The 12348-nt window shown below is 45.0% G+C and overlaps 1 protein-coding gene across 1 annotated transcript in view; it reads left to right on the top strand.

Annotated features, from left to right (window-relative positions):
* otud4 (OTU deubiquitinase 4) overlaps nt 1-12348 on the top strand; it is a 114168-nt gene that overhangs the window by 21399 nt on the left and 80421 nt on the right. The window contains exon 3 of the mRNA XM_067992376.1: nt 376-426. Within this exon, the coding sequence (XP_067848477.1) occupies nt 376-426 (51 nt within the window). The remainder of the gene's footprint in view (nt 1-375; nt 427-12348) is intronic.

Below are 12348 nucleotides of genomic sequence, written 5' to 3' on the forward strand. Positions count from 1 at the left end.
TGTGGTACAGTGTTTTGACACAGTGCCTTGTCCGATATTAACATTCATCTTGGAATACCACAGCCTGCTAGATACAGAAACTCACGCCTAGTCAGGAAGCACTTCTTCACACAAAGGATAGTGGGAATCTGGAACTCTCTCCTCCGTAAAGCTGCTGAGGCTGGGGGTCAATTGAAAATTTCAAAACTGAGATAGATAGATTTTTGTTGATTAAGGGTATTAAGGGATATGGGACCAAGGCGGGTAAATGGAGTTAGGATACAGATCAGCCATGATCTAATTGAATGGCAGAACAGACTCAAGGGGCTGAATGGCTATTCCTTTTCCTATGTATTGCATTATTTGTTAGATTTTATTTTTCTGTCATTATTACAGTTCATCGAAGGATCATTTGACGAATATTTAAAGCAACTTGGAAAGCCACAGGTATGACATTGATGTTTTAGAAATGCTGTTTTATATTTTTATAAACAAAATGTTATCTGAACCACCAGCGTCTGAATTGATTCCAGAAAATGATGGGCGTGAGGGGAGGGAATCTGTATTTTCAGAATCTAAATGATACTCGAAAGAAAACTTGTTGCATTACTGTCTACTCTTAATTCAATATTGCTTAAGTTAAATTATCTGATAATTAAATTATTTTAAGCACTAAATTCCTACTTAGTTATTTATATTGTTTCATTCAAATTGCTGGATAATTCAATTCTTTTTTTAGTGCAGAAAATGACTTTGAATTATCAGAAGTAGACTGTAGCTCTGAAACAAAAGTTAGAAAGATTGGGGTAATTTTAACCTAACACGGTTTTAAAGTCAGTGGAGAGTAATATTGGGTGGGGTGTAAAACCGGCATTCCACCCGATACTGTGGGTTTCCCACCTGGCAAGTTCGGTTAAAATTATCCCCATTGTCTCTGTTGCAAGAAGGCTGTATTGTTGGTACCTGATCAATGAAGATTCAGCAAGTAGCTTTAGCAAGTCCAAAATAAATGTATCTCCCTTGTCCAAATGTCAATTTCACAAACTGTCATAATAAGAATGTAAGGATTAAAAAAAACCTTCAGCCCACTAAAACTCAACCCCATGGTTCACTAACTTCCCCAATCATAAATGTAAAGAATCTTACAACACCAGGTTATAGTCCAACAATTTTATTTGAAAAATCCCCAATCATGTGTGTTGCAATTCGACTGCCTCCCAGCACATTAAACTTGGGTTCATGTAAAAAAGGCAGTTTCCATAAGCAGACCAACATCTCCTGTGGGAGGAGGGAGTCAGGATGCTTAGCAAGAAGGTATACTTACCTTGGATATGTGGGAAGTATATTGTAAGTATTGTTAAGTATAATTTAGGTGTGACTTTAAGTAGTGTGACTGAAATAGCCATGACAGAAAATATTACAGAATGTAAGTGTGGCACTTACAGGAAGTGGGTCGATATGCAAGATTTTTAATATATTTAATAGATGATCTGTGGCATTGTGCATCTTGATTCGAACAATACGTTATAACAATAGGGATTTTATAGCATGTAACATGCAATGTATTGGGATTTTTACCTGTGCTTTGGGATCTCATCTCATGACTCTGCCCTTTATTCTGTGAAAACTACATAAATTGCCTTTTTTAATATCTATTTCTTTACCGTACTATCTTATCTTTAACCCATACCATTTTTAAAGCTGAGGATATACATAAAGATGATATGCAAGATAGAGCAGTTGGAGATGGATGCCTAGTATTTAACAGTACTGTAGGATGGTTCCAGGCTTAGGTCATACTGGGAGCCTGGCAGAACTAGGGTGGGGGTGCTGGATTGTAGTATCACTGTCGAGGGAGAAACTGAGGTTTGGCAGAATTGGGGGAAGACATCGGTGCAAATATTATATTCAATTTTTGAGCTCTCTTTGCACCTCTCTGTTTCTGTCTCTCAGCTTGATATGTTTTCTGAAATAAAAGAAAGGATTGCTTTTATTTAAATGTTTTTAGTTGAAAACCTACACAAATGAAATGAGAAGGTTGTCCTGTGAGGAGAGGTTGAATAGAATGGGCCTATACTCTCTGGAGTTAGGAAGAATGAGAGGTGATCTCTTTGAAACATATAAGATTATGAGGGGGCTTGACAGGGTAGAGGTTGAGAGGTTTTTTCCCCTGGCTGGTGAGTCTAGAACTAGAGGGCGTAGTTATAGGATAAGAGGTCGGCCATTTAAGACTGAGATGAGGAGGCATTTCTTTACTCAGAGGGTTGTGAATCTTTGGCATTCTCTACCCCAGAGGGCTGTAGATGCTGAGTTGTTGAGTATATTCAAGGCTGAGATAGATAGATTCTAGGGGAATCAAGGGACACGGGGATCGGGCTGGAAAGTGGAGTTGAGCTTGAAGATCAGCCGTGATCTGATTGAATGGCGGAACAGGCTCAAGAGGCTGTGTGGCTTACTCCTGCTCCTATTTCTTATTTTCTTAATTCGTCATCCAGTCCCTATTCAATTTCTTTAAAAAAAATACAAACTTTTAAGGACAGGGAGATAATTTGACATTTCCACCTCGTCGACATCTGTCAGCCTCCTTCCCAACCTGTCCACAGCCTTTCTTGCACACCGTGTCGTCAGCCAGATCCTGTCTTTATGCTCCTGACTTGGGGTATTCTTATTCAGTTACCAATTTACATGTTTAATAATAACTTCCCATAAATAAAAAACTACTTTGTAAAATGCCCAAAAGTTTATTATTTATGCAGTTTCCATGTTCTTATATATAATTTTCCTTAAGTCCCATAATGGTCCCGCAGAGTAAGATTTATTTCAACTGAAATAGAGGGGAGTGGCTTGCCATGATTGACTGCTACCTATGTCAATCAGGAGAAATATAATAATTCAAATATCTTCCAGCTGGATTTAAATCACTTGGAAAAACTGAGACCCTTTTCTGTCCTTTTGACTGAAAAAATAAACTATCATCATATTGTAACTTAAATATATTACCAATCTTTTCAAATACAATTTACTCTCTATATCTTCAGGTTAGTTCAACTCTTGATTTTACCACCAGTAGTAAAATACAACAGTAAATACAAACTTAAAGTAATTAGCAGAGTAACATCCCTAGTATTATTATTTTTATACTCAATTACTTGATAGGGCTATGTCAAGGGTCATCATTCTCTCAGTCCAACCAGAATAACTCAGTGTGGTCTTCAGCTGACATGTCTGATGAATTCTCTGTAGAGCCACTAATCCAGAGTCTGATTCGATGTATCTTTTGGTTTATCTGTGATTGCAGCCTTTCTTACTCGGAATGTTAAAGGCACAGATTAACCTATCCATTCTCATATTTTAGCTATGGTGGACTTTATCATTCTGATATCTCTAGTAAAAGTATGCAAATCTTCAGGCACCCTGGTTTCCTACAACTTCCTGACAGCAAGTTTGAACAGCCTATTAATTAACAGATCAAAAGACTGAAGAAGCTTGGTTAGACCTCCAGTTAATAAAGTTAGTCTTGTATTTATTTATTGTAGGACAGTTTTAACACTGTACAGATTGGGGTCTTGCACAGTATTCAGAATCCTTTGGGATTAAGTATCTTTCCTTTGAGCTAACTAGAGATCTTCTCAACTCACTCCACCATCCAGTCTCTCATGATACAACCTTTTGCATTATAAATGACAATATCACAGAAAGGGTAATTTCCCTTTCCTTCCCCCACTTTCTCCTCTTTTCACCCTTCCTCTCATGAATACCATGACCCCTGCTGGTGTATGGTTTCATGACCCTCCTCTGGTACCTCAACAACAGGATATGTGTGAGCCTAGACAGTGATAATGTCTGGTGGTTGACCATGGAGGGCATCGCAGCCGAGGACAACACCATTTTGATTTGATGTCCACGTGCACCTTTTCGGCAGGAAATCCTGGCCAATTTTTCTCCTTTTAAAAGGGCGCGAGAACCAGCAGCATGGCAGCACTTTAAAAAGGGTGCGAGAACCAGCAGAGTGGCAGCACTGTAAAAAGGGTGCGAGAACCAGCAGAGTGGCAGCATTTTAAGAAGGGTGCGATAACCAGCAGAGCATCCTAAAACAAACGCAGTGAAAAATCTCAGTGACGTCATAGTCAGTGCGGAGGGAGGAACGGCGGAGCCCGAGGAATTTGAGCTAAGCATAAACCAATCTATCAACTTAGTTAAATAAGTAAATAAATAAATATTCAGAGTAATTAATTACTAATTAATTTGAAATCAAGCTAAAATCCATCTACTAAATATAATCTAGACCTCAAGTTATTCTATTAGTTCTGGAAATAAATTACTGCTAACTAATAAACAAATAAAGAATAGCAATGGCAGCATAGGCAGTGTGTCAGGACTGCAGTATGTGGGAGTTTGTGGACAGCGAGACTGTCCTGATTGCCACATCTGTAGGAAATGTCTCTGCCTCGAGTCACTCCAGCTCAGAGTCATTGAGCTGGAGTGTGAGTTAGAAACACTCTGACACATAAGGGAAGGGGAGGAATTTCTGGATAGTTTTCTCCAGATTACAGTCACACCTCAGAGGAAAACACAGCTGCAGGAAAGGGAGGGTATGACTGCCAGTCAGTAAGGTAGAGGGAATCGGGGAGGTAGACAAGGATGTCCCGCAGACACTGATCCTATCTGACAGGTACAAGATACTTGCTACTTGTGAGGATAAGGAGAAAGGCTGCGGGAAGGACTGCCACAATGCTAACCAAGGCACCTTGGTGCAGAAGGCAGCCCAAAGCGGGGAGGAGCAGAATAGATATGTGGTAGTTATAGGGGATTCAATAATTAGAGAGATAAATGGCATCTTCTGCAGCCACGAAGGGTGTGTTACCTACCAGGTGCCAGGGTAAGGGATATCTTGATGCGGCGGGAAAGGAATTTGGAAAGGGTGGGGGAAGATCCAGTTGTCGTGGTCCAAGTCGGGATGAATGATATAGGAAAGAACAGAGAGGAGGTCCTGCTGAGGGAGTACCAGGAGGTAGGAGCTAAATTAAAAGGCAGAACCTTGAGGGTAACCTTCTCGGGATTATTATTCGAGCCACGTGCAGATTGGCATAGGGACAATCATATTAGGAAAGTTAACAGGTGGCTAAAGGATAGTGTGGGAAAGAGGGGTTCGATTTCATGGGACACTGGCACCAGTACTGGGACAGGAAAGAGCTGTACTGCTGGGACAGGCTGCACCTGAACCGGGCTGGGACCAAGGTCCTAGCTGAAAGGATAAATAGGGCTGTAGAAAGGAATTTAAACCACTAAAGAGGAAGGAGGGCTCAGGCAGAAATAAAAATAGCTTAAAGATTAAAAAAAAGGAATGAGAGCGAAGTCCAGGTCATCAATAGTGTTAAAGGTAATATAAATACTTCAGGTTCAGAAAAAAATATAGGAAATAATAACAAAATAATTGATCAAAATACAAAAGAAATGATGAGTTAAAATATGTGTTAAAAATAACATCAGGGCATTTGGCAGGATATGGTCTGTTGCCCAATTAAAAGTTCTATACATTAATGAATGTAGCATAAGAAGTAAAACAAGTGAATTGGAAATGCAAATTCAGCTTAAAGGGTATGACGTAGTGGCCATCACACACCTGGCTACAAGCTGGACGTGACTGGGAGATAAATATCCCAGTTTATAATACCTTTAGAAAAGACAGGGAAATTGGAAAAGGAGGAGGAGTGGCTGTAGCAATATTGAGAAGGGACAATATTACAGCATTAGAAAGAGGGGATATCAGTAAGGGTATGCAGGCAGTAGAAACGCTATGGGTAGAATTGAGGAGTAGAAAACGATGCAAGACTTTGGGAGTGTTTATAGACCTCCAGATAGCAGTGGTCAAGTAGCGGGATACATAAATGCAGAGACCAGAGAAGCTTGTTGCAAGAACAGAGTAGTTATAATGAGAGACTTTAATTTTCACATAGACTGGGAGAAGCAAAACAGCTCAAGTCCCAAAGGCAGTGAATTTCTTGAGTGTATTCAGGACGGTTTTCTGGATCAACATGTTCTTGAACCAACAAGAGAATAGGCCATATTAGATTTAGTGATGAGTAATGAACCTGAATTAGTCAATAATCTAATGGTAAGGGAACACCTGACCATAATATGATGGAATTCGATATTAGGTTTGAGAGGGAGAAGGGTGAGTCACGAACCAAGGTTTTAAATGTAGGTAAGGCTGACTTTGGAGGGATGAAGCAGGAATTGACCACAATACACTGGGCAGAACTATTAATGGATAAAACTATGGATGAACAGTGGGAGGTGTTCAAAAAAGCATTTGGTAGAATACAAGACCTGTATAACCCCATAAGAGCTCTACTTGTGTAATCAAACAACTTTGGTCAACAAGGGAAGTGAAAGATAGAATAAAACTAAAAGAGAGGGCTTAATTGAAAGCAAAGAACAGTAGAGATCCTGTGGACTGGGAGATATAAAGCACAGCAAAGAAAGTGGTAAGAACTGCAGATAGGGAATTCAAGAAAAAGCTTGCCAGGAATATCGAGGACAACACTAAAGGTTTTTACAAATATATTAAGAGAGAAAGGGTGGCTAAGAATAATGTGGGCCATTAAATGATGACAGATGCAGGTGATATTGTAACTTGAAAATCGGGAAATGGCAGACTTACTAAATAGCTACTTTGTATTGGTCTTCACAGTACAGGATGAGGATAAAATATCAGAGATACAAGGAAAACTAAAAATAAATCAAGGGGAGGAACTAACTAGATTCAATCTAAATTTTAAAAAAAGGTGATGGAGAAACTAATCAGATTAAAGATAGACAGATCTCCAGGACCCGATGGTTTCCGCCCCAGGGTATTAAAAGAAGTAGGTGAAGAAATTGTTGATGTGTTAGTCATGATTTTCCAAAACACTTTCGATTCAGGAATTGTCCCTTCGGTTTGGAAACCTGCTGATGTCACTCCATTATTTAAGAAGGGTAGGAGAGATAAACTAGGAAACTATAGTCTAACGTCAGTTGTGGGGCAGTTACTAGAATCTGTTATCAGGGACAGAGTGACTGAGCATTTGGACAAATATGAACTGATAGAGCCAGCATGGATTTGTAAAGGGTAAGTCATGCCTAATGAACCGAGTTGAATTTTTTGAGGAGGTAAGAAATGTGGTAGATATGGGAATATCTATGGATGTCATTTACATGGACTTCCAGAAGGCATTCAAAAAGGTTCCACATAAGAGATGTTAACAAAAATGAGAGCCCATGGAATTGGAGGCAACCTATTGGCTTGGATAGGGAATTGGTTAGGAGGTAGGGGACAGAGAGTAGGGATAATGGGTATGTACTCAAAATTGGCAGGATGTGACTGGGGGTGTCCCCAAGGGATCTGTACTGGGACCTCAGCTTTTCACGATATTTATAAATGACTAGGATGAAGGAATAGAGAGCCATATATCTAAGTTTGCTGATGACACTAACTTAGGTGGCACAGTAAATAGTGTAGATGGGAGCAGAAAGTTGCAAAGGGACGTTGATAGATTAAGTGAGTGGGCAAAACTGGCAGATGGAGTTCAATGTAGGAAAGTGTGAGGTCATCGACTTTGGCCCTAAGAAAGATAGATCAGAGTATTTTCTAAATGGCGAGAAGCTAGGAACAGGATGAGTAGAGAGATTTATGGGTCCAAGTACAGAAGTCACTAAAAGCTAGTGGACAGGTGCAAAAAATAATTTAAAAGGCTAATGGAATCTTGGCCTTTATCTTGAGGGCTGCAATACAAAGGGGTGGAAGTTATGTTACAGCTGTACAGAGCTCTGGTTAGACCCCCATCTGGAGTACTGCGTTTAGTTCTGGGCACCGCACCTCAGGAAGGATATATTGGCCGTGGATTGGGTGCAGTACAGATTTACCAGCAGTACAGATTTACCAGGGCTAATAGGGTTACATTATGAGGAAAGGTTGCATAGACTAGGCTTGTATTTCCTTGAATATAGAATATTAAGGGGTGATTTAATTGATGTGCTTAAGGTCATCAACGGAATTGATAGGGTAGATAGAGAGAAACTATTTCCTCTGGTGGGGGAGTCCAGAACAAGGGGGCATAATCTTAAAATTAGAGCTAGGCCATTCAGAGGTGATGTCAGGAAGCATTTCTTCATACAAAGGGTAGTTGAATTCTGGAAGTCTCTCCCCCAAGAAGCTGTTGAGGCTAGATCAGTTGAAAATTTCAAAACTGAGATTGATAGATTTTTATGAGGCAAGGGAATTAAGGGATATGGAACCAACGCGGGTAGATGGAGTTGAGGTACAGATCAGCCGTGATCTAATTGAATGCGGAAAAGGCTCGAGGGGCTGAATGGCCCAACCGTGTTCCTATGTTTACTCAAGGTACTGAGCTCATTTGTAGTGTCCTTGTCTTTGTCCCAGCTTAATCAGCTCAGTACAGACCATGAATTGAATGTGGGACCTTCCTGATCTATATGGTTCAGTTTCTTGTGTCAGCTTGGCTCAGTGGCACCACTGTCACCTCTATGTCAGAAATTTGTGGGCTCAAGCCCAACTATGGACAAGCTGAGAAGGCTATCAAAAAGGCAATTTGGGATCCTTGGCTTTATAAATAGAGGCATAGAGTACAAAAGCAAGGAGGTTATGCTCAACCTTTATTGAAACACTGCTTAGGTCCCAGCTGGAATATTGTGTCCAAATCTGGGCACTTTAGGAAGTATGTCAAGGCCTTAAGAGAGGGTGCAGGAGAGATTTACTAGAATGGTATCAGGGATGAGGGACTTCAGTTACGTGGCGAGACTGGAGAATCTAGGGTTATTCTCCTTAGAGCAGAAAATGTTAAGAGGAGATTTGACAAAGGTGTTCAAAATCGTGAAGGGTTTTGATAGAGTAAATAAGGAGAAACTGTTTCCAGTGGCAGAAGGGTTGGTAACCAGAGGACACAGATTTAAGATGATTGGCAAAAGAACCAGAGGCGAAATGAGGAAAAAAATGTTTATGCAGCGAGTTGTTGTGATCTGGAATGCATTGCCTGAAAGGGTGGTGGAAGCAGATTCAATAGCAACTTTCAAAAGGGAATTGGTTAAATAGTTGAAAGGGAAGAATTTGCATTACTGTGGGGAAAGAGCAGGGGTGTGGGACTAATGGGATAGCTGTTCCACAAAGCAGGTACGATGGGCCCAATTGCTTCCTGTGCTCTATGATTCTATGAACTTGAGGACATAATCCATGCTGACACTTAAGTGCAGTATTGATACTGGATTTATTATCAAAGGTGGTGTTTTTTGGATGAAATGTTCAACCAAGGCCCAGTTTGTCTGTTCAGGTGGACATAAAATATCCCATAACACCAGCCAACATTTATTCCTCAACCAACACCATCAAAAACAGATTAGCTGGTTGATTATCTCATTTTATGTTTGTAGAACCTTGCTGTGTACAGATTGTCTGCGACAATTTAAAAAAAATATTAGTTCTCAGAAGATATGTGACACCAGCAAAGCTGCATTTATTGCTCATCCTTGAGAAGAGGGCGGTGGGCCTTGACCTTGAACTTTTTGATGGTGCTCCCACAATGATGTTGGGGAGAGAAATCCAGGATTTTGACCCAACAACAATGATGGAACAGCGATATATGTCCAAGTCAGGGTGGTGTGTAACTTATCAGGGTAATCTGGAGGTGAAGGTGTTCACATAATGTTGCTGCTCTTGTCCTTCTCAGTGGTCAAGGTCATAGGGGAGGGAAGTGCTGTTGGAATAATCTTGGTGAGTTGCTGCAGTGCATCCTATAGGTAAAATGTACTGCAGCTACGGTATGCTGGTGATGGGGGATGGGGGAGGGGGGAATATTGAGTCCAGTGGCTGGGGCACCAATCAAGTGAAATGCTGTGTTCTGGATGGTGACAGCTTCTTGAGTGTTGTTGCAGCTTCATCCATCCAGTTGAGTGGTAAGTATTCTGTCAATCTCCTGACTTGGGTCATGGTGAATCACTTGTTGCAGACTACCCAATCCTGCTCTTGCAGCCATAGTATTGATATGGCTGGTCCAGTTCAGCTTTTGGTCAATGGTTATTCTCCCCACCCCCTCCCCTCCTCCAGCCCACCCCCCCCCACCCTCCCCTCCTCCAGCCCCCCACCCCCCCCCCACCCCCCCCCAGCCCACCACCCCCCCCCAGCCCACCACCCCCCCCCAGCCCACCACCCCCCCCCAGCCCACCACCCCCCCCCCAGCCCACCACCCCCCCCCAGCCCACCACCCCCCCCCCCAGCCCACCACCCCCCCCCCCAGCCCACCACCCCCCCCCCCAGCCCACCACCCCCCCCCCCAGCCCACCACCCCCCCCAGCCCACCACCCCCCCCCCCAGCCCACCACCCCCCCCCCCAGCCCACCACCCCCCACCCAGCCCACCACCCCCCACCCAGCCCACCACCCCCACCCACCACCCCCCCCAGCCCACCCCCCCACCCCCCCCTCCAGCCCACCCCCCCCACCCCCCACCCACCACCTCCCCCCCACCACCTCCCCCCCACCACCTCCCCCCCACCACCTCCCCCCCACCACCTCCCCCCCCCACCACCTCCCCCCCCACCACCTCCCCCCCCACCACCTCCCCCCCACCACCACCCCCCCACCCCCACCCCCACCACCTCTCCCCACCTCCCCCCCCACCCCCACCACCTCTCCCCACCCCACCCCCACCACCTCTCCCCACCCCACCCCCACCACCTCTCCCCACCCCACCCCCACCACCTCTCCCCACCCCACCCCCACCACCTCTCCCCACCCCCACCTCCCCCCCCCACCCCCACCTCCCCCCCCCACCCCCACCTCCCCCCCCACCCCCACCCCCACCACCTCTCCCCACCCCCACCTCCCCCCCCACCACCTCCCCACCCCCACCACCACCACCTCCCCCAACCCACCACCTCCCCCCCCACCACCTCCCCCACCACCTCCCCCCCCTCCCCCCTTCCCCTCCCCCCTCCCCCTCCCCCTTCCTCCTCCCCCTCCCCTCCCCCCTCTCCCCCCCCCTCCCCTCCCCCCTCCCCCCACCACCCCTCCCCCCCTCCCCTCCCCCCACCACCACCTCCCCCCCCTCCCCTCCCCCCACCACCCCCCCTCCCCCCACAGGATCGCTGACAACCCCAAAGTGCAGGGGGCTGTCGACGGAGCCCATGTGCCATTGAAGGCACCCCATCGTGCACCTGTCACATACATCAACAGGAAGTCTGCGGGCCTCCGTTTTTTCGGTTTCGCTATTTCATCCTCTGGGGGCCGGGATTCCTGGGCCTTCTCCTTCACGCCAGGTGGGAAGGCCTGAAACTGCTGGTAGGTACATTTAAAGCACAGCTGGGCCCAAAGGAGCAGGAGTGCTTGCCCCAGGCCCAACAAGCGTACCTGCAGTGACCCCCCCCCCCCCCCCCCCCCCCCGCCAAAATGTGATCGCGGCCCCCTCCCCAAACGATCGCCCCCCCCCCCCCCGCCCCGAAATGATTGTGGACCTCTGCGATGACTCCCGATCCCACCTGACCCCTTGGTGACTGACACCCGATTCTCTCTCCTCCCCCTCCCCCAATGGCTGACCCCCGATGATTGACCCCCATGCCCACCGAAGCCCCCATGGCACCCCACCCCCCCCCCCCCATACCATACAATCTAAGACTTACCTGAACACTCACCTAAAGACGTCCTCTTCCTTGCACCATTCCTGCCTGGCTGAGGCCTGCCTGTCAATCGGGCTGGCCTGTCGGACAGGAAACTGACAAAAAAAAAGACATCCTTATGTTAAAACCCCAACATCCGAGTTTCCCGTTCATGATTCGACCCCCCCCTCCGCCCCCCACTTCCGGCTCCAGGTTAAAATCCTGGCCCATGAATGTGACCAATTGTAGGAAATGGAAATGTCACATTGATGCAGTAGGGGCAGAGTACAGTGAATTTATCCTGTATATAACCTATGATATATCGGATATATACATTAATTTAGCTAGCTTCAGTTTGTTGCTCTGTTATCTATATTAATATATATTATTCACTTAGGCCACCTGCCTTATTCCCTTTTATGTTGGTGTTTATATTACTCTCAGCCTAAGGCTAGATCATATTCCCTCGTGAGTCCTTCCTGGATGTGTCCTTTGCACCACTAATGATTAACTCTGGTTGTCTCCGAGAGACTGGTTTCTTTCCCTTGACACCAGGTACCTGGTTCTTCGAAACTCCTCGTTATTAGTATTACTTATTGTTTAATTTCTGAATAATTGTTGCCAAGGTTCCAACTCTGAATTTCTACAGTTTGAAATTTATATAAATGTCTTTTAAAGACTCAAGCCCAGATTTTCCAATTTGGTGTTAACTTGACACTGGCAT

Source organism: Heptranchias perlo, chromosome 1, assembly GCF_035084215.1.
Source record: "Heptranchias perlo isolate sHepPer1 chromosome 1, sHepPer1.hap1, whole genome shotgun sequence".
Taxonomy (NCBI): Eukaryota; Metazoa; Chordata; class Chondrichthyes; order Hexanchiformes; family Hexanchidae; genus Heptranchias; species Heptranchias perlo.